Consider the following 23,910-nt stretch of genomic DNA (forward strand, 5'->3'; position numbering starts at 1 on the left):
CACAGACAAAGAAGAAATGTCAAGGGCAGGGAGGGCTGGAAGAGGCTGAAAATGGAGTTGGTGAAGCAGTTTCAGAACTTCAGCCTGCTGAGGGTGGGGAATGATAGTGGGATTTTTTTTTCTAATGGCCACCAAAAATAGCATGCTATGGCAGAACTGTTCATCCTGGGTATTTCCTTTATTATGAGTTTTAAGAATCATTAAAGAGAGTCAGAGCTGGACATGATGGTACATGCCTGTAATCCCAGTGGCTCAGGAGGCAGTGGCAGGAATCACAAGTTCAAAGCTAGCCTCAGCAACTTAGTGAGGCCCTAAGCAAACTCAGCGAGACACTATCTCTAAATAAAATACAAAATAGGGCAGGGGATATGGCTCAGTGGTGGAGAGCCCTGAATTCAATCCCCAGTAATGGGGAGAGAGAGAGAGAGAGAGAGAGAGAGAGAGAGAGAGAGAGAGAGAGAGAGAGAGAGAGAGAAGTATTATAAAAATTAGTTGAGTAAGAATCCTTGGAAGACAACTGGACAGTTTATTACAGATGAAAACCAAACATATCTAGAGACAGACATGGATTTGAATTCCAGCTGTGCCAGTATGGTGGAGACTGCCAATACCCACAGCATCTTTCCCTCCTTCTTCCTTGAAGTTGTGTTGGGTATGTCAGGGCTGGTAGATGCCTATGTGCAGTCTGGATTTCTCATTCTCCTCTGCAGACAGCTGTGGTCAAATCATTATGTTTTAAATAACGGAAGTGAGATTTCTGGTTCTGGGTCCTTCAAAATACTTGCCCTGGAGATGTGTTTGGTTTGGGGTTTGTTTTATGTGTCTGTGTTTGGGTTTTGGTTGGTTGTTTTGAATCCAGGTCTCAGTATGTTGAGCAGGCTGGTCTTGAACTCACGGGCTCAAGCAGTTCTCCTGCTCAGCCTCCCAAGCAGCCAGAACTAGAGGCATGAGACCACGACGTCCAGCTGCCCTGAGTCTTTCATCTACATTTTCTGGCTGGAAAATGGCACTAACTAGAGCAAGCTGGGAAGCCATAGGTTGACAGAAGGATAGAACAAGGGATGAGCAACCCACCTCTGCTCTCAGAAACAAATACACTTCTTTCTTCCTTAAGCTACGACACTTTGGAGTTTCTTTACCATACAGCAGACCAGCCTGTAGCTGACTAACATAGCCAATTACTATCTTTGCAACTTGGTGCAAGTTATTTAACTCTCTAAACCTCAGTTTCTTCATCTATAAAATGAAATCGTAGCACTTCTTTCTTAAGGCACTGAAGAGAAATAAATGGATTAAGAGATATAATATACCCAATCTTGTGCCTAACACATTTTAAAAAGTGCTCAAAAGATGCTAGCAGGGGCTGGATTGTAGCTCAGCAGTAGAGCACTTGCCTAGCATGTGCGAGGCCCTAGGTTTGATTCTCAGCTCCACATAAAAAAATAAATAAATGTATTGTGTCCAACTACAACTAAAAAATAAATATTAAAAAAAGGATGCTAGCAAACATGAGGGCTTTCAAGAACCTACTTTCAAAGGCCTCTAACATCAAGCAATGATTGTGCCTACAAAGCCCTAATGGAAGAAATGTGTATTTGCTTTTGAGAGCATTTTTATGGGAAAAACATAATTACAGAAAAACATAATTATCTTATATTTTAGTCCAGGAAAGAATTAAGATTAAACAATGTTTCATTATGGTTTAGACAACTGTGCCTAGATCTTTAAATAGTTCTTTAAACCTTGGTCTATATTATTATAATAAATGATATGCAAACTCTATTTATTCATGTTTAGTTGATCAAAATGAGACCAAGGTTTATAAAGAACATAGTTAAGTAGGAAGGTACCTGCAGCTATGTTGCCAAAGCCCCTCACCAGGGCAGGCCGAGACACACACACACAAAGGAACAAAGATGGTCTGTACTGGTCACCCAGTGTGGCACACCAAGCCCACGACCTGCTTTTTCCTTGCATACATTTCTCCGCTTGAACAGTGCTTCTGTGAGTGTTAATTACTGGCCCCTCTGGCCCTGTAGGGTCTTTCTGTCTTTTATTGGTGAGACATGGCTAGACTGTACTCTTAGGATTTTTGTAAACTTGAACTTAGCTGGACACTGAAGTTGAGAACCTTAGCATCAAGATAAGAGGACTGTTCTGGGACTTGCCTGGAGCTCTTATGTGGGTTTTTGTCACAAGATGCATAACAACCACAAGATGAAATCACCCAGCTGAGGCCAGCATCTGTGAAATGGCAGCACAGACCAAAACACCAGTCTTAACTCCCTCCACCTACCCAGAAAACATCCCAATGTTTATGATGGAATATGAGTTTCTATGGCAAAGGGACAAGGCAATGGAAGATGCTGTGTAACCTGTTCACACTTTTATGATCATTTATCCCATTGAAATGGGTTTGAATAAGGTTTTGCATCCTACTTCAATAAGGCAATAAACATTTAGTGAGCCAGACTGGGCTGTGCCTCCTTTAAGAGACCTGGGTTCATTATACCTGCCTCTGCAAAGGGGGAGCCTTGGGGTAACACCATGCAGAACTTCTACCTTGGGACGGAAAGCCAAAATTCAAGAACTACATACACATAGAAGCAATAGCAAAATCCACAAAAATTACCCCAGGAATAAAAAACTACCTCTGGTACCTTGGCTTCAAACACTCAGAGCTTTAGAGCAACAGCAAAAAATCACTGAACTAAGGAAGCAACAAACAACTCAGGATCTTTATTCTTGCTCTGCTTCCCTGAATTGTTACTTACAGGTTCCCGGCCATCCATGGCTTCCATCCAGAGCCTCCGGTCCTCTTCTGACAAAGCCTGCATGGTGATAACCCCTGGCCTGTGGAGAAAGGAGGGACACGGACATGAACCAGTGCCACATGGAGATTGGCAAAGGTAAACCTTAAAAAAATACCCACTCGCCAGAGTGAGAGGCTACTGAGGCCAACAAAACAAAGAGAGGCGCAGCACTCAAATTTTCTAAGACACCTTCCAGTGCATAAAGCAAAGCCGCCTTCCCAAATCCCTCTCAGTAAGCCCTCCTCCCTAAGAAAGGCAGAAGAAACAAGAGATATCGGTAAGGGACACGGGAGTAACAAGATTCCTTTAGAGCTCCTTCCTTGCTTGGAACCCTGCTCATTTCTCTTCTTCAGAATGTTCAACAGAGTACTTTACTCACAGGATAAATGCAATAAGTATTTATTGAAGTGAATGGAGTCACTGGACTCAGGGAAAAAGGGAAAAATGTCCAAGCTGGAGGTCTCTTGATCTCCTAATTTCTAGTCCATTGCTTCTAAGTTGCTTTGACATGGAGAAGTTTAATGTAGCAATCAGCTTGTAATTAAGATTATATTAAGTGTACGTAGATTATAATGAATACTTACCAAATCTGGGGTTAAGTGCTTTATGGACATTAGCTCTTTCCACTCTCTCACTGAAAACTGCTTGCTGTTTACAACTGAGCACAAGCCTCCAGAAAGGACACACACAAAATCAAATGGCATTTGTTGTGTTCCCATTACGAATGGTACTCCACGAGAAAGAGGACTGTGTCATAAATATGACCTCAGAAGGAGCTCAATTGCTGAGTGAGGTAGGAACCCTTTATTTAGGGTCACAGAGAGATCCCGGACTGTCTATAACCACTTTCCTTCCAAATGCTTATGTATTTTTCTGTAGGAGCAATTCAAAGTATCCATCAGGTTCTCAAAGAGGAATCAGGTACAGTAGCACATGCCTGTAATCCCAGAGACTTAGAAGGCTGAAACAGGAGGATTACAAACTCAAGGCCAGCCTCAGCAACTTAGCAAGACCCTGTCTCAAAATTAAAAATTAAAAAAAAAAAAAGGGTAGGGGTGTGGCTCAGTGGTAAAGCATCTCTGAGTTTGATCCCCAGTTTAAAAAAAAAAAAAAAATTTCAAAGAGAACTGCAAACCTTAAAAAAGTTAAGAGTTGCTGATTTTAACCCTCTCAGACTCAAGTCTGAGAAAGCCTGAAAGGCAGGAAGAGATCTACTGAATGAGAACTAAGTCCAACTGCCATCTGAGTCCACAAATTCTATTGAGAACCCCAAGCAATTCAGTACTAAAAACCCATGAGGCTGGGCCCCCGAACACACAAGTCTGTTCATTCCAACCTTCCTAGAATCTCTGCTCCTGGTTGATGTCCACAGTTGCAATAAATAGGACAGACCTGTTTTTGTTTAGCATATTTTAAATATTATATCTCCATCTTTTCATTAATCACCCCTCCACTTCCACAGAGAAAAAAGTTTTCAAAGATGTGAGCATGTAAGGTTTTGGGCTGTGAGGAGCATGGGAAGGGTGGGTGAGCACATGTGCCTGGGTACACGAGCATATGGGGGTGGGGGGTGAGGTTGTGGGAGAGGGTGTGGGGGTGAGAGAGGGTGAGTGGATAGGTGGAGGGTGGGTGTATTGAGGATGGGAGGACAGTGATTCCTGAGAGATGGTCATTCCTCTGAAGGCCATACTGGGTACTGGCACCATCTAACACAAAGATGACTGCAGAGATGGAACAACCCCTCTCACCACAAGTACCTACAAGGGCTCTTCCTTAACTTCTCAGAAATTCTCATTCTCAGATCCAAATGCCCATGTCCCACTATCAACCAATTAGTGTACCAGATTCCCTGAGTGTATACAGACTGTGCTGGCATCCAGGGCTCCACAAAACAGACCATCTGTCATGGGGACACAGTGGATTGATTCTCCCCTTTCACCTTTCAAAAAGTCAAGCGCACTGAATTCATTTACTAGTTCTAGAAGTTTTCTGGTGGAACTTTTAGGATCTTCTAGGTATAGAATCATATTAACAGCAAATAGTGCCAATTTGAGTTCTTCTTTTCCTATGTGTATCCCTTTAATTTTTTTCATCTAATTGCTCTGGCCAGTGTTTCAAGAACTATGTTAAACAGAAGTGGTGAAAGTGGGCATCCCTGTTTATTCCAGTTTTTAGACATGAATTGGGGTGAATATACTGTATTACAACCAGAAATACGAAAAATTGTGCTCTATATATGTAATAAGAATTGTAATGCAATATATATATATATATGAATGCATTACAATTAAAAAATTAAGAATGAATATATATATCAAGCGCAAATACTTGGAAGCTGATGGCTTTGAAGCTATGGTCTACTGCAGAACTCTCAAGTCCCTGAACCTGGATCTTTGAATGTTACTCAAGGTCTTATCCCTGTACTGCCTGCTTCTGAACTGGGTAATCCATTAAAATGGAGATTCCCAGCCTAACCCCAGCCTAACCCCACCCTATTGAATGTGGACTTCTGGGCTGGGCCTGGGAACTTGGATTTTAACCCCAGGTGATCCTGGTTAAATTTGAGGTCCAAACTTGGGCTGCCCATTCCACTCGACTCATTTCCTTCCTGGTCACCCCACACTGGAGAGCAAAGACACCCTCCCCTCTACACTGAGGTCACGGAGTCAACACATCTCCAGTTCATTTCCTGTTAGGAAACAGTTTGAGCACAAGAGATGCCTAAATACCAAGATCTCAGGGGCCTCACAGATGTCATATCAACTTCATGGCACACAGTGAGAAATTTCCACCCAGAGCCACAAAGAGGAAGTTCAAACAAACTCTGAGGCTGTAAAAGGGTGGGTCATTTGGCCTAGGTGACCAGGAAAGTCAACAGGATTTGTTTTCATCTCAAGAAGATATATCAAAATATAAGTTCTTTTCCACATGTGATCTTGTTCTCTTCTGGAGGGTGAAGGGAGAATATGGCGTGGAGTAGATGATAGATGGTGATTAAAGTGCATTCAACACACTCCGTTTTAATCCTATCACCCCAAGTTCAGATACTTTTTTTCTCAGTCTCCAGAATGTACATCTGGAAATAGTACTAACGTTTCTAGTACTTACTATGATTGAAACCCCTATTACACAAATCTCCTAATTAATGTGAATTTCCTAGAAACAAGGTTAAAAAATAAACACTCTATTTGGGAACCAAACAATGATTTCTTTCCATTTTTATGTTCCCTATGCCCCTATGAACCACCACCCCCCAAAACAAAACAAAACCCTCAATGGCCCCATACTTCTATGTCAGTCCCTTCGGAGCAGCACATTTTCACACCTTTTCTTACAGGTTTTCAATTTAGTTCATGTTTAAAATCCATGTGGGCCAGGTGCAGTGACACCTGCCTGTCATCCCAGGAGGCTGAGGCAGAAAGATCACAAGTTCAAGGTCAGCCTCAACAATTTAGTGAGACCCTGTCTCAAAATTTGAAAAAAATAAAGAGGACTAGGGATGTGTTTCCGTGGTAAAACAACCCTGGTTTAAATTTTAAATTCCAATAAATAAATAAATAAGAATGTGAGTTTTCATAGCAAAAATGAGATGGAGGAGATGGGGGAGATGGGGGAGGGGAAAGATGTGCAATGAGAAAGGGAAATATAAAACAATGAAAGAGAAATGGATAAATGATCAAGTTCTTTCTAAGCTCCATGAAGAAATGTGATCCTATTAGATGCCTTAAAAAAAGAACAGTAACAGTCCAGTACTATGTGCCAGCTGCTGTGTGGGCACTCCACATAAATTCATTTATTTAGACTTCAAAGCTATGTCATACAGTAAATATATTTTCATTACCCCACTTATCAGATGAGAAAGCCAAGGCTCAGAAAGGTTCAATACCTTTTCCATAATTACAGAGCTATCAAGTTACAAAGCCTTGTGCATGACGCCTGTAGCAAATGCAAAGGTATCAGAGCCACAGAGCACTTAAGCTGACCACCCAAGTCTGCAGGGTCAAAACAAAAAAGCACTCTTGCAAACACCTCAGTGTGCTCCTGCCCAGGAATCCATGGGATTGAATGATAAAGGGCTATGTAAACCTAAAGTGCTTTTTAAATATGAGACCTTGCATTATCACCTAAGGCAAACAGTCAACAAGAATCCAATAGTACCAGTGTGGCTGGGGCTTACTTTCTCTAGCAGCAGTTCTCCACCTTCTTTTCTACCTTAAAACATTCAAGAGAATGAAAAGGCAACTAAGTTGGTTTTTAAGACCACGAAAAGCACTAATCATAAAGGAAAAAAACAGGTAAGTTCACCAAAATGAAGAACCTGTATTCATCAAAAGCTAGTAGAATGAAAAGGTAAACCAGAGAGAGAAAAAATATTTGTGATATATACATATCTCCAACAAGACTCTCATCCAAAATAAATACCTACAAATAAATAAGGGGATGGGGTGCAACTGAACAACCCAATCCAATAAAAGACTTAAAAGGCACTCTATAAAAAAGAACATCCAAATTGCAAATAAGAATACGAAATAGGACCCAAAATGATTACTCATTAGAGGAATGTAATTAAAACCACAGTGAGATATAACAAACACCCTCCTGAATTGATAGCACTAACAAGGCCACTGATACCAAATAGTAGCAAGGATGACGAACAACTGAGACTCTCATATACACTGCTCATACAGCAGATAAGTTGATAAAACCACTTGGGCACTATCTTCTAGAACTAAACAGACACCCTTGGGCACTATCTTCTAGAACTAAACAGACACCTGCCATATGACATAGCAATTCTATCTCTACACAGATCATCAAAAGAAACAAGTGCCCACATCCACCAAAGGCACATTCAAGAATGCTTGTAATTTCTTTCCTAGTAGCCCCAAACTAGCAACAATAAAAGTATCAATTGATAAGAAAACATATAAAAGGTTGTAAATTAAAGCAATAAAACACTATAGGACAACTATAAAGGACCTACTACTGCTAAATGTGAGATGAATAAATCTCAGACATAATTAGGGAAAATAAATACAAAATACAACAAACTATATGATTCCCCGTTATGTGATGTTCAAACTCTTGCAATATACCTCCACACAACAGAAGTCAGAAGAGTGATTCTTTTTAAGAAAGGGGTATGGGAAATGTCTGGGAAAGGACACACAGGAAGCTTTCGAGGTGATGGAAATGTTCTGTATCTTGATCAGGAGTTTACATCAATGTGTATGCACATGCACGCAGATGTGTGCCCATAATTATTAAAATACAGACTTAAGAGGGGCTGGGGATATAGCTCAGTTGGTAGAGTGCTTGCCTCACACGCACAAGGCCCTGGGTTCAACCCCAGCAGCACAAAAGAAAAATAATAATACAGACTTAAGATCTGTTTACTTTACTGTGACTACACCTCAATTAAAAAACTGCTTTTTAAATACCCGAGAGCTATAACTTCTCACCAATAAAAACCTCACTAGTAAGTTGAGTGGCCCTGGTAGACAAGCAACAGCTCTGCTCTCTGCCACTCAAACGAACTACATTTTTAAGAAAAGCAGCATACAGAAGTTCAACTACTTGTCTGCCAGGGTTACCAGGGTTACACTTCAGGGCATGCTGTGAAAGTTAAATGAGAAGTGTATCAGGCATTTCAAAGTGTCAGGCCCAAAGAAAATACTCCCAAAATTACTGGTTCTCACAGGGGAAAATAGGAGAGGATGGCAGGTATGGAGTAGCGTCAAAATTAAGGCTGGAGAAGGGTAAGTGTGTATTATCTCTAAGAAGGGAATAAGATATCCCGCAGGTGCTGACACACAGGACGCCACCATCAGCACACTCACACACAGCCCCCAAAATCACGCCTCTACCACAAAGCACCCGGCTAGGGCTGAAGGAACACAGCAGCTGACATCATGGCCATTTCCTCTTTCCTCCTGAGTGAAGCATCAAAGTGGTCCTTTAAAAACTAATGCCTGGTATCTGATGAAGACAGAAGGGATCTCTAGCAAATTCTAGAAAATCTGCCAAGAAGCTCCCTCCCTTCTTTTCACTCTGAATCTGCCCTTGTTTAGTGCTGTAGCTGGATCAGCATGAGAAGCAGGAACGAGGATCTGCAGTTTTCTCTAGGCTGACACGCTCATACTCCGAGAACAAGGCAGAAAATGGTTCTCCATCTATCACAGAGCACCTTGTTGCCCACCAGCCTATTTCCTCCAAGGCTGCCCCCCAAAAAGAGTTTGTGGAAAGCAATACATCATTTAACAACTTGTCCAGGATCCTGGGACCACTGATGTCAGTTCATGGCCTTCTCAACAGCGCTGATTCCAGGGTTCCTCGACAGCTTTCCTAATCTTATTCCTGAATCTGAGTCAACAATGGTGATCTCAGTGGTTTGGCAATTTACCCACTTCCTATTGGACAAGGAAATGCTAGAACTAACTCCACCCCACTGAAACAAACATGATCAGAATCTAACAGTACTTTCTAAATCAATCTCCAAAGATCTGGGGTTTTCTCATTTGTAAAACTAAATCTTTAGTTGACCAGAGTTCATTCCCTAATTTCCATCCACACTACTATACACTATAAGGGCCAAGTTCAGAGGATAAGAAGGACCACAGCACTCACAGAAATACACATTTTCACAGCCTGTGTGCACAACCTGTCCCACTGTGCTCATGTAGGATGACAGGGAGATGAGGGCATGGGGAATGGACCTGCCATCCACTGATAAAAAGTGCTTTACAACTTCCAGAGCAGGAAAATCAATGCCTAGCAGTTTCTGGCCAAGGGCAAGAGTTCAAGGTTCAGCATATCTTCAGTTATACAGATATGACCAAAGCTGTTGTGAATAATCTTGGAGAATGACAACCTTTGCATTCTGTTTATGAGATTACAGACTCAAATGTCTACAAAGAGCAGAAAAGTAGCAAAATAAGAGAACATGTGTAGGAAATTTTATATCTTCCCAAGGAAAATAGGCTCAGTCTCATTTTCCTTAAAATCTGTAGTATTCTGCTTTTGGATAGAGACACAGGAACAATGCCTCTATGGGGAAAACAAGAATACAAGGGCAAGTCCCAGGGGGAGCTGTCACCTATCACCATATGCCAGGTAAAGTGGGTGGGGAACAGGTCAGAGAGATAGAGAAGAGAAAAACCAGGAGTTACAAATTGTGCCCCCCACACCATACCTAAGATTTATCTACTACTTTTCATGTACCAAGCACCATGCTAGGGACTTCACTTAAATTATCCCTTATTTATCACAATAATTATAGGAAGTACTATCATTGTGCCTTTTTTTGAAAGTGAAAAATAAATGGCTCTCCGAGAAATCACTTGCTATTTAGTGTTATACTGCTATTAAACACCAGCATCTGAACTTGAACCCAGGTATGTCTGACTCTGAAGCAAAATCCATTCCTTTTATACTATACTGCCGCCATGTTGTGTGCTACTTATACACCCCAGGAGCCTGGAGGACCAGCTATTCAAGGAGAGGAACCCCCTCCCACACACCCTAAGAAATAGTTAGAAACAGCTTCTAATCCACTACTTAGAAATGATTTCATCCTGATGAATGAGTAAATCATAACCTATTAAAGTTAACAGTACTGACCTCTTAGAAGAAAGGTCCTATACTAATTAGGATCATTTCAATAACAACAGTGTAAAAAGTAAACATTCCCAATCACATCAGATAAGTTCTTATATCTTTTAGAGACTGAAGTTACAAAACACCAGAAAATGTAGACAAAGAAATCTTTAGCACAATTGCATGGCCCTTAAATATAATAGATGTTGATTGAATACTTGTTATGTGCAAGCTACAATACAGGCACCAGGGACATAGAAGTAAACAAAGGTTAACACACATCACCAGGAGAAAGCATTATTAATTGATGGAATGAAGTGAGACTCAGAGAGAATGCAAATATCCCTTACCATTTATTAATAACAAACTAAGAAAATATATCTTCTGGTTTATCCCTACCCCATTTTTTACCATTCTATTTCACAATGAGCAGAAATGAACATAAGTGGAATTTACTGGTTGAGTACTTCCTTCTTTGAATTTATATAATAGCAAAATTTTAATGTAGATTCCCCCCCCCCACCTCATTTTTGCTATGTGTAAAAACAAACAGTCTATATTTAGAAACTGGTAAATAAATGGGTATAGTCAATCATTAAAGCTCCAAATTTCACTCTGCAGATTAAAAAGGAGAAACATGATTGCCCCAGTCACCTTCCTATCAAATCCATTAACACCATATCCCCTTCGTTCTTAAATCAGAATCGAAGAGCAAACACTCTCATTTAATTAGAAACAAAAAAACATTGACAAGTTCTAACTTAAATACATGAATTCTAAAGATTTCAAAAGCTGCTCCGCTAGCTTATTTTACAAAAGAGCCAAGAGGCAATTCAGAAAGTACAATATCTCCCCAACTCATGTCATGGAAGTCAGAGCAGTATAACACCCTCGGAGGAAGGAAAAAGCTATTTCCTGACTGAAATGTCAATGGCATTGAGACCAGCACTCCAATCCAACCAGCAGGAAGGCAAAATCAAATATTATTTCAAACAAGGGGTGAGAAGGGGAGGGAGGGGAAGTTTGAAACCAGGAAAAATGGATTCATCTGTTGCACAAGATAAAGGTACGCTGCACCAAGAGAGAGAAGTCCAACGGCCCAGCACACAGGACAGTGGAATCACACATGGACTGTTTTCACCATCTTCAGATAAGCTGTCCCTGAAGCCAAGAGCCTGGTACTTTAGTTCAGAAAACAGCTAAAAGGCAATGTTTAAACAGAAGCCTAACTAAGAATATGGGCTTTTTGCAGGAAAGTGGGTATGAATGATCCAGGAGAATGGGTGGGAGGAAGGAATTTCTAGACAAAGAATGAGTCACTTAGAATACCTTTCCCTTAAGGAGTAACAGTCACATGATGATCACTTCTACAGATCACACACACACACATACTCCACTGACTCCTAATTGTCAATGTATAAAGGACAGCTAATTTTCAACCAAACTATCCTTACCAATATATATACAAAACTGCCATCTAGAGGCTGAATACAGTCATGCAGCTATTACATAAGATGATTCTTTCTGGAAAACATACAAAAACACAGCACAAACTAGTGTGTGCACACATATCGAATACCCCAGAAGTCAGAATTACTTTAATTAAAATGAGAATGGCTTCTTTTTGATATCATAAATTGGAGGGGGCATAAAACTTCATCTTTTTATAAGAAATGTGTATAAATATAAAATCGTTGTTTAAATAGTTTGAAAATAGAATCTTTCTCTAGCAATCTCTTTCCATGTATACCTTTGATGCACCTGTATTTACTCTCAGCTTACAGATGAACTGAGGATTCATGACACTATAGGAAAAAAAGCAGGCTTACTTTGGATTAGGCAGAGGGGAGTGAAGAGAAGGGAAGGAACGTGGGGGTAGGAAGGAAAGTAGAATGAATGAGACATTATTGCCTACATACATATATGATTACACAACCGGTGTGATTCTACACCATGTACAACCAGAAGAATGAGAAGTTATACTCCATTCATGAATGATGTGTCAAAAAGCATTCTACTGTCATGCAGAACTGATGAGAATAAATTTTAAAAGAAAGAAAAGAAAAGCAGGCTCATAGAAACACCTCCCAGAACTAAGGTTCACCAAAATAACAATAAAGTACCAGAATTTATAGAATTAAAAAAAAAAAGGCACAACCTTTTCAGACACTGGACATCTACTGAACAGCCCTGCAAGACAGGTGCCATTAACCCCATCTTATAGACGCAGTTCAACCACTCACCAGGGGTCATGCAGCTAATAAGGGGCAGATGCTGAATTCAAACTTGGGGCTGCTTGGATCTTTCATCTGCAATATGCAGCCTGCTCTGAAACTTACTTGACATGAGGGTGCTGACTGGAGAGATCCAGTCAGCTTTTCAGCTTTTCCATAAAACTCTAGTCTCCACTATTCTGACTTTAACCAATCCTCCACTTTCCTGTTTTCCCTCCTACATATACACAAATGAAAATTATGTGTATACATATTAAAGTTTTAGTTTGAGGAGCAATTAATTCGATTAAGTTCCTCTATTGTTTCACCAAAGTTTCAAGGGAAAAAAATAGTACATCTCAATATTGCAACCACCACAGGCACGCAGTACTGTATTAAAAGCTTCCCCTAAGACAATATTTAGAACTGAGCACAGGTATATGAAATACACACCTAACTTACAACCCAGTCAACCAGTACAAAGAAAAGGCCATTGCCATGCAAATATAGGGGTGGACAGAAGGAGACAGAGGCGACAATGGCTATGCTAGACTGGGACTGGCACAGTGGAACACTGACTCCCCTTTCCTACACATAGAAATTGCAAAAGAAGGAGGACTTCAAATTAGTATGGAAAAAAAAACAGATAAGGCTTTTAAGAGAGACAGACCAATAGATTTATTACGCTTCAGAAAATGTAATACCTCGACTGTCAGTAGAGTCTCTGGTATGCAGTTATACTTAATAATATGAGACAGGGAGGGAGGAAATGGATTTGGGATACCCAATCAGGCTATTATTCTCAGCAAGAGTGCAATCATTAAGGCCCCTGATTTGTTGCATTTTCCAACAGCATTCCAGCCCTCCGGGTTCATGCCGGTATTTATCCTGAGTTGCTTGAATACGTACATGTGTAGGTGTGTGTGAATGTGCATTCTATACTCAAAGATAAGCTCCATGAAGACAATTATTCTTGTCTTGCCCTCGATTCCATCCCTCACCCCTGGCCATCTCTAACAAGCTATCGTTGCTGTCCACCTCTGGAGAATGTCGACGATGGGGGAAAGAGCATTTTAACACACATAAGATTTTCAAATGGATGGACTTCTGTTGGAGCCAGCTAGTCCTGGAAAAAAAAAAAAATAAAGCATCCTAATTGTTTCCTTTCCCCAAGTATAAACACAGCCCCCCAAGAGACTGCACTGATCCAGTGAATCACAAGATGCCTTTTGTTTCTATAATTTTCCATATGGTTTAGTGGCCCCTCCTGGAAAATATTTGGAAGAAAATATCCATGTGTTACTTACATCTGTGAGAAATTTCTTTAAAATAAACAAATCCAGGGATGCTGGCAAATGACTACCACCATGATCCTTTAGCTTAAACAAATATTTTCTCTATATTTGCTCATTAATTTCCATGAGATACTGCATGGTGGAGTTAATTATTCCATAGACACTGGCAACTATTAGTAACTCACATATCACCACTAAAGGCTGCTTCTGCATGCCCGTTCTTCACCTAGGAACTGTACACTAAACTCATTCAAGCAGAGTTGACCTACCTCAAGGAAAAAAAGATAAATCTAGTCAACTAACCAATATAAAACATAAACCTTCAAAGTCTGGGTCTTTTGACACCTTATTCAGGTATAAAAGGGCAATTATTTAAAAGCTTAGACTACTATTTAAAAAAGAGAGTATCCAGAATGAGGAAGATAATTTATGTAAATGGGCAATTTTATGAAGTGGTACTGCTGAAGGAGAGCTGAACCACCCATTGAAAAGGTTGTCATGGACATGGGTGCTGCTTCACAGAGTCTAGACGCCCTCCCTAGTCAGTACTGTGTACATTTTTGGTGCTGTCATAACAAAGTGCCACAAACTGGATGCCTTAAACACCAGAAATGCACCATCTCCTAGGCCCAGAGGCTGAAAGTTCAAGATCAAGGTCCTGGCAAGACCGGTTCCTTTTTAGATCTGTGAAGGAGAATCTGCTCCATGGCTTCCTCCTAGCTTTCATAGACTGTTGGCAACCTGGAATTTCCTGGTTCAGAGACCACCGTCCTGATCTCTGCCTTTATGTTCACAAGGCATCTGTCTGTGTGATATCTATCTCTGTATCTACATTTTCCCTTCTGACACAGACACCAGATGTGGTAAGTAGGGCCCACCCTAATTACCTCATTGTAACTGGATTACCTCTATGAAGAGGCTATCTCCAAATAAAGTCACATTTGTAGAAACAGGATTAGGACTTCAACATATGAATTTGGTTGTGACATGATTTAACCCATGACAGATACCTTCTAAGAAAATAAGAAGAGATTCTCCTTTGGAGCATGTTTTAACAATACCCCATAACCACTACAAGTCATAGACATCTACTGAAAGCTGTTTCATACCATACTTTAAATGCCAGAGTCCTGAAACTGAATTTCAAAAGAAATCTGAAGGGAAATTCAAAGAACCATCATGTTCATTTGATGGACATGGCACCTGGATTTAAACAAGTTTTACTTTAGGATTAAATAAAAAGATTTTCTACTAACTTTAACTTTTCAGTGTTGGAATAATAAAATCCTTTCGAAGGAAAGACATGAAAAGCTAATATTAGCCTGTGAAACATTAGCTCAGAATAATCCAGGAGACTTCAGCAGCTCAGGTCTGAACCTTTCCTGGAACTACCTCTGAAAGGGCAAACGTAACAGAGAAAAGGGACTGAGCAAGATGTGGCCTCAGAAGGAATGTGGAAGCCAATACGGAAGAGTATAGTATCCAGGGGAAAGAGGACAGGCCTAGTTTTGAGAAACCATGTTAAAAGAACTCAGAAGAATTAAAGGTAGATAGCTGAGAATGTATTTAGTGAATTTTTTTGGTGGAGAGGGTATCAGGGATTGAACCTAGGGGGCACTTAACCACTGAGCCACATGCCGATATCCCAGCTCTTTTTTTATTTTTTATTTTGAGACAGGGCCTCACTAAATTTGTTAAAGCTGTCTTTGAAATCGCCATCCTCCTCTTGAGTTGCTGGGATTACAAGTGTGCACCACCACACCCAGATGTATTCAGTATTTTAAAAGGATCCTTGATACACAAAGTTCAAGAACCACAGATCTAAATCCAAAGCCCTGGATTAAGACTTCATTTGATTTTCAGCTAATTCATGGATCAAAGAGTCATAACAGTTCTTTATGTAGGGCCTATGGCTCAGTAATTAACCCTTTCTCACCATGATTTGAGGATTAGCACATTGACAGCAATGCATTGGAATTTAATGAAAATAATCAGCTGATAAAACAACACTAATACTTTGATTTCTCTGACTCATGCTAGTCTCCACTGATAAAAGGTGCCACCTTAAAAATAAAAGGTAGGAGAAGATGTGGGGGGATACATACATGTCAGAGAGAGAAAATTCATGGAACACCAACTAAGTGCCACATGCCTAGCAGTATGCTCTACCTATATCACCTCTTTTAATTTAGTTATGTGTGGTCTTTCCAAAGGTCACAGAGTAGTAGGTGTGAAAAGTTTGCAGCTTTAGTTTTATTGCACCATTAGTTTATGATGTCAAATGCAAATAATTAGAATGGGAACAGCACTTCGTAGATTCCACAGCCTGTAAGTTGAACGCTCCATGGTGTCTCTGAAATACACCCACTGTGGTGGCACCAGGCTCATCACCTGGAATATTTCTAGAATATTCTAAGTTTTGAGGCAGCAACATGTGGTGGAATGAGCTTCTATGAACTTCCAACCTTAGCCTGGGCAGATGACCTCACCCCTTTAAACAGCAGATTCCTTAGCAGCAGCATGGGGATGGGGAAGGGGTAGCCACCTCATCAAGTTAGAATGAGGACTACATGAGACAATGTATGAAGGTGTCCTTCTTACAGAAAGCACTCAGATACTACAGCTTCCTTGCCCTCCTCCCCTTTAACATTCTTTAACTTCAAAGGTGGTCTAGAAATGACCCCCTCTATTTATTAGGTACTCTCTCCTCCACAAGAGTATTACTAAGCACCTGTATAAAAAGGCCTGAGTTTAGGGGTTTTGTTTGGTTTGGATTTGCTATGGTTGCTTGTTTCTAATAAGAAAAATGTTTTCATGTGCTTTGATGAAACTGTATTGTGAAACACATGGCGTACAATGTACCAATCATTGGTAAGAACAAAGAATAACTAAAAATCTAGAAAGTGTGTCAGTCCCTGAAAGTTGGTCCTGGGCAGGGAGTGGAATCTGTGGTTCTAGCAAGCACCCAGTGGATATAATTGTAAGTGATTCCCACCAACATTAAGAAATACTGATATCATGGACTTGCAATTGACCCCTGGAATAGCCCTTTGTAAAGGCTACAGCTTCGGTTACAAAATAACATATCAGCAATGAGTCTAAAGGTTCAAAGGATTTAACCTTCAAAATCCATGCTATTTCATACTCTTAAGTGACACTTTATTTAACATGTTTATCTTGATCAAACACCACATTAATAGCCAGTATGTCAGTGTCTACATATTCTATGTTTATGATAGAGTTAATATATTCTGGGAATACTGCAAACCTCTAAATATAACCATCCCCTCTTTTGTGTCCACTTCCTGGGTGCTAAACTTGCATTTTGAGCCCCTGCCAGTGGTACAGCATATGGAAGTGAGGAACCTACAGGAGGCCCAGGCTGAAAGATGGCAGGCATCGAGCAGCAGTCCCCTCCTTGCTGAAGAAGAGGGCAAGAGTCACCCAGAGAACAGGACTCCAGGCAGAGTCCCCAGGCTACTGCCACCTGACACAGGGAAATGCCTTTTCCTTGTCACCCTAATTCCCTTCTAGATATGTAAAGAAATATAGAAAGATCTGATTTTCAGAAGCTAGTCCAAAATAAGGGAGAAAAAAGAAGGAAAGGAGTGGAGGGATTCCATCAAAACAGAAAAAGGATCAGTAGTCTAGATGAAGGGGACTAAGGGGGAAGGAGAAGGGACAGGAAGAGGGAAGAACAGGGGAATGACTCTTACCTAACTTTCCTTCCTATGTACACATATAAATGTTTCACAGAGAATCTCACTATCATGTACATCCACAAGAGATAACTATAAAAAAAATTTAAAACTAAATAGCGGAAAGATCAGTAGAGTAGGGGAAAGGGAACTGGGGAAGGCAGGAGGGGAGACTGAAAGGGGAAATACTGGGGACTAAATTAGAGCAAATTATAGTCCATGCTTTTATAATCACGTTAAAATGAATCCTAACATTATATAAAAAGAACCAACAAAAGAGAGAGAGAGAGAGAGAGAGAGAGAGAGAGAGGGAGGAAGAAGAAGAAGGAGGAGGAGGAGGAGGAGGAGGAGAAGGAAAAGGAGGAGGAGAAGAAGGAGGAGGAAGAGGAGGAGGAGGAAGAAACAGAAGAAAAATACTGCCAACATATAACCTAACCCATGAGACCTATTAGAGAAAACTGAGAGAAGGGTTTTCATGGAACTGTCCACTCACCTCCTGCTTCACAGGAGATTCAGCAGCCTGGTTCTGAACCTGCCCAAGATGCTTCCACTTCACACCAAGGGACCCAGAGACACTGGGGAAAAACTGACTTCCCAAGTACTCTCTGTGTGTAAAGCCTGAACATGTGCTCCTGGCTTGTGACAGGGTCCTGAAAAGGTTTTGTAGGCATGATAAGAGAGGGAAGGTGCTTGGAAGTGTTGGCGAGGTAGAAACAAGAGGGAGATGCCACAGGGAGTTCTAACTGCCCCAAAAGCAACTCTCCACAACTTCTCAGGAATCCTTGGAAGAAGGCATGGAAAACAATGCAGCTTCAGAAGCATCTCTGAGCTTGTTTTCAACCTGCCATAGAGCTGCCAATCAAGGTGTGCCCTCTTCCAAACAACCATGCACATGATCAGCTCTAGGAAATAAATGTTTCACATGCATAAGAATATCCGCCCAAACACATCTTCTGAACCTCCTCAAGGATGCCAATAACATGGATTCCCTTAATTCTATATCTGAATAGAGATACATCTATGAGTGCTTGAAACATCCAGATTGCAGATTTGCCTACAACCAAGAACCAGCTTGGGTTGGAGGATGACTTTTTGCAACTGTCCTTTGCTATCCAAATTTAATTTATGCCCTGCGCTGCCCTTCTCCTTTACCTTCCTCTCTCACAGGACCACACATAGTGAAGGAGTGGGGCATTTTCTTTTCTTTACAAATCTGTGTTTAAAAGAGAAAGGATATATTGAGTCTGATGCAGGACAAGTTAATCAGTGATTAAAAAATGAAAACTTTTACTTGTTGAGCACTTTATTATCTGCCACCTTGCCACATTTTACATGTATTATCTCTCAGAATCCTCACAACAATCCTATGAACTAGGTATTATTACTATCTTCATTTTCCAGATGAGGAAATCAAGGATCTGTAAGATTAAGTAACTTGTTCAAGGTCACATGGCGACTAGGCAACAGAGTCAAAATTTGGACCTAAGTTGTCTAGCTTGAGAGCCAAAGACAGAATGATTAAATTACTCAAGAGATGTAATTAGTTTCCATGAACTTCTAATTTAGGCTAAAAGGGTATTCAGCCTTCAGCAGCCACAGTACAGAGCAGACACTTGCCACAGAAGTCATTCTAGTGCAAGAGGCACTATCTCAGAACCTTCCAGACCTCAGAGTAATGGTTATAGGTAAATCTCCCAGGGAAGGCAGCTTTTTTTTTTCCCTTTAACTAAAGGAAAGAGATTAAATGGTATTACATGAGTATCATGCTGAGATTTAAGGATCTCAGTGCTAGCATTGCTGATCTTGAACAGGCAGCTTAAATAAGCTTACCACGTGGGTTTCATTGAAAGAATTAACCTGTTGCCAAGTAAAGTGTCTCAAAGAATTGGAATCTTGTCAAACCAGATTAACACCATGAAATGGTACAATTTAATGAGACACACTATAAATCTTGAGGAATACAACACACAGCTCTCTCTCCAAAGACTGATTTTGCAAGTGATTGGTATCTTTCCTGGATGAGCACAGTGGTAGGTGAAATGCTGCCACTGAAAGCTTTTTCATTAAAAGCTTTTTATTAAATTGGAATAAAATTTCTTCCATCTCGGGTCCATTTTATTTGTTTGCTTTGTTTTATTTTTTGGAACTGAGGATTGAACCCAGGCATGCTTTACTACTGAGTTATAGCCTCAGTCCTCTTTAATTTTAAGATATTTGCTGAGACTACCCTCAAATTTGGGATCCTTCTGCCTCAGCCTCCCAAGTTACTAGGCTCAATTCCTTTAGAATCATTGTATTATTTAAGTGGGGGGGACCTTATAAAGTTACAATCAGGCTAAACAGTTTTGTTTAAGCATCTACCCAATCTCTTGGAGACATAACATATACCCTAAGTATATAAGACGCTAAAATCAAATTCATTGCTACAATTCATTGCTGAACCTAAAAGATGGGGAGGCAGCACTGATCCTCACAATCAGTGATGGCCCAAGGTCTAATCCAAACTGGATATAGGTGGAGGATAAAGAAGGGAGGGTAGGAAAAAAAAGCAGAAAATTTTGACTTAAAGGAAAAGGAAAGAAATTCAAATTTAGCAATATTTGTTCCTAAGAAAATGACTCACCTGTCTACTGCTTCTACGTCAAAACAAAATCTCTTCTCAATAGAGTCTGTTTTCCTCCGTGTACAGGATTTGAGGGTGACCGATTCATCTTCTCCCTAGTAGGAATAGACAGACCATCCAGGTGAAGCAGAATGTGGGCTGTTCCTCTCCAGGACAAATGCGGTACCTAAACAGATAACTTTACCCTTTCCAACCTAAGAGTATGTAACCATGTAAGATCAGCCATTGATCATAAAACCTTCTCAGGCCAAAGCCTCCTGCAGCTAAATTTAGGAAACTATTGTACCCAGAGCTAAACATCTTCAATACTAGTATATAGGGATGGTATAGTATCAATCCATGGTAGATGAGCACCTGCTGATGTTGTCTTAAACATGTGTGATTTGTGGATTCGATAAGAATTGAAGATGGCCTCCTAACTATGAGCTTCTGAGTCTTTTCATTAGTCACCACTTCTTCAAGAACACCTTCCTGGACCAGGTCAAATCTCCTCCAAAACAAGCTCACATAGCACCATGTACCTTTCCCTTCCTCACTGTGCTGATCACAGCTGAAGCTGTCCAAAGATGAAGATGTTCAATGATGATTAATGTCTCTCTCCCATTAGACTGTAAGCTCCCTGAGGGCAGAGACTATTTATGCCTACTCTTGTGTCTCCTGACACAAGAGATGAACTGGTCCTAGACAGAGTAGGTGTTTGAAAACATTTTAACAGCTTTACTGACCCATAGTATATTATTAAACTACATGTTTAATGTGTAGAATTTATAAATTTTTATATACTTATACACCCATGAAGTGATCATTACATTTGAGCTAACATTTCCATTACCCCCAAAACTTTTCCCATGTCTTTTAGTCCCCCTTCCCACTTCATCCCTAAGCAACAACTGAATCTGATTTCTGTCACTTCAGGTTAATTTGCATTGTCTATAATTCTGAATAAATGAAACCACATAGTACGTGCCCCTTTTTTATCTGACTTTTTATACTCAGCCTAATTGCTTGGTGATTTGCCCATGTTGTGCACATGAAGGGTTTGTTTCTTTTTACTGCTGAGTAGTAGAAGTGGAATACAACCATTTTATCTCATATCACTAATTTATTGCCTAGGAACACCAAAGTTGTATCCCCAGGTTCTTCTTTTTCTCTTTAACTTGGGAATTTGTTAGGGTTTCTGTTTCTCCTGCCAATCAATTACTTTTCTTCCCCTAAACTAAGAAAGAAACCAGCAAGCCTGCCTGGTTTGTTGAAATAATAGGAAATGTGACTACATAAGGTAAATTTAGCTACCCACTAATATCAGAGTAGCACACTAAACACTGAAGACCTGGGAAGAGACAGTTTACATTCACGAGTCTTACATCTATTGTCTTTTACTGAATAGCAAAGATTAATTTCTCAGATTGAAAATTGTTCTTTCTCTCATTTGTAAGACGTATGAGTGTTTTAAATAAAAATTAAAGAGACCACTGTTTTGGACTAGGCTCCTTTCCTACCCTGGGCCCCAAAGCCTAGACTTAAAGTCAGCATGGAGTCACCCAAGCTAATGTTCTACATCAAAACTAAATCAAAATTTGTCACTAAATCAAAACCAAGCTGTTTATCTGACCTTCTAAGAAACCAGGAAAAATAAGAGATCAAAGCCAAAATTCCCAAACAAGTTTGTTTCAATTGGCATGATAATAAAGTTCCCTCTGCCCGAGAGGTAACCTGAAGTAGCCTAATGCTGACAGATCTGTTATTTTCTGATTATCTGTCTCCCTGTCCCATCTTTATAAGTAACTGAAATGACCAGTTCGCTCTGAGTCCTCTGTTAATGCTTTCTTCAGCCTTTTTCTGTCTTAAAAAGTGCTTTGCTCATCAGAACACTTTTTTCTATTTTATGGAAGGAAGTATTGTTTAATTCTAGAATTGAAAATAAAGCCAAGTAAATCTTTAAACTAACTTAAAATTTTGTTCTTTGAAAATAGAAACACCCAACAGGATCAACCAATTTGTTAATGTCTGTATTTCAGATTTACTAGCTCTAGACCAGCTTCTACTTTGAAAGCTCAGATGAAGTATCCTAGAAAAATGGGAGAATACAGGAATCTATAAAGGATCATCAAATATAAGCAGAAAAAGTAGAAAGATGAGATTCTTGCCCAAGGATGACTATGCCGTATTGGAAAAAAAAATCTATAAAAATGTTCGGTTTAACTACTGAGGGTTTAGAAAGTGGCAGATACAGATAATCACTTAAACAAAAAGTTAACAACTTTTTATGACAAATACTGAGAGAGAGTTGGTGGGCTGGGGGTGGGGGGAGGAGGGAGAGGCTGACTGTGTTTAAGCTGAAATGAAAAGGATATGATGGGGTCAGGAAGGTTAGGGAAGCTGCCCTGAGCTGGGGTCGGGAAGATTCACTGGACACAGAATAAGGAGAACAGGAGCAAGTAGGTGCAGAGGACCTGTGGCCTCAGCAGAGGGTCTTGAAGGAACAGAGGGACACTGGTGTACTGCAAGGCCAGAGTGAGAGGCAGAGTGGAATGGGTATGAGGGAGGCCAGGGTCAGACCATGCAGGAGTCTGGTCTTTATCCTGGGAGCAGCAGGAAAGGGCAGAATCAGCATTGGGCTGCTTCAGACCTGTACAGAGGGAGCTCCCTCTCAGAAGGTAGGATGCCGGGACATTCCTTCACCACATGTGGGCTCCTCTCTCCAAGAGGATGTAGCAAATCTGCTCATAATTCCAGGCCTGAGGCTGAGAGCAAAGTCAGCACTTTTAATGGAAAATAATTCAAATGAAAGGGACAGTGGGGAGGAGGGAAGAAAAATCATGTTAGGAAAAAAAAAAAAAAAAAAAAAAACCACCCTGTGATCTATGTCAAGTCTGCTGCCAGTGCCTAGGACAGGTTTGTACAACATGAATGCAGTATCACATGATTCCTCTGAACCAACTGAGAGGACATTACCTCTAGATGGCTAGTCCCCCTACTTCTCTTCACCTGAAAGCTGACAAAGAGTGACATTATAGCTACAGAAACAGGAGACTCAGATTCTGGAATGAGGGGTTCAGTCCTAGCTCTGGAACTCCTGAGCGGTATGACCTTAGAAATCTGTTGCTCTTTCTGACCCTCAATTTTTCCCTTTGTTAAAGAAGGAAAATTGGATCAAATAGGACAATATTGGATAATAAAAGGAAGTAGAAAACTATAAAATGTAATATAAATGTGAGGAATTATCATTAGGAAGATGAATTACTATAATACCAAGGTCCTAAGATCACACTCATCAGTGTCAAGCTCTGTCCCAAGAAATTGATCTGCACTGTCTCGTATAAACCCCTTGACAACCAAAGAGGTGTTTCAGGATCTCACTGACATCTTTGGAGTCCCAAACACCCATTGCAGTGGTCTCCATTCTTTACTTTCAAGAAAGATAGGTGTAGAGAAAATGCAAGAGCATTTCATTTCATTAAATATTTGATAAAGTACAAGATAAAAAGACCCAAAATAAAGACTGTGGGAGAGAATAATTCAGCGAAGGTGATTTCTAGGACTAAGAGTTACAAAAGTTCTCTGACCCCAAGTTAAGCAGGCCTCCTCCAGGTTCATTTCACAGAAACTAGGGAACTTTTCCTAACATAGGTTTATGATATTCCTTCAAAAATACTGTAATTTCTCTATGTA

General features: G+C 40.3%; 1 protein-coding gene across 6 annotated transcripts in view; it reads right to left on the reverse strand.

Annotated features, from left to right (window-relative positions):
• Nucleotides 1-23,910, reverse strand: part of Arhgap26 (Rho GTPase activating protein 26) — a 409,111-nt gene that overhangs the window by 248,769 nt on the left and 136,432 nt on the right. For all 6 annotated transcript variants that reach the window (XM_076856778.2, XM_076856777.2, XM_076856775.2 and 3 more), the window contains exons 10-11: nucleotides 20,239-20,333; nucleotides 2,775-2,853 (exon numbers count right to left, since the gene is read on the reverse strand). In XM_076856778.2, coding sequence (XP_076712893.1) covers nucleotides 2,775-2,853; nucleotides 20,239-20,333 — 174 coding nt within the window. The remainder of the gene's footprint in view (nucleotides 1-2,774; nucleotides 2,854-20,238; nucleotides 20,334-23,910) is intronic.

The sequence above is a fragment of the Callospermophilus lateralis genome, chromosome 5, assembly GCF_048772815.1.
Source record: "Callospermophilus lateralis isolate mCalLat2 chromosome 5, mCalLat2.hap1, whole genome shotgun sequence".
Classification (NCBI taxonomy): Eukaryota; Metazoa; Chordata; class Mammalia; order Rodentia; family Sciuridae; genus Callospermophilus; species Callospermophilus lateralis.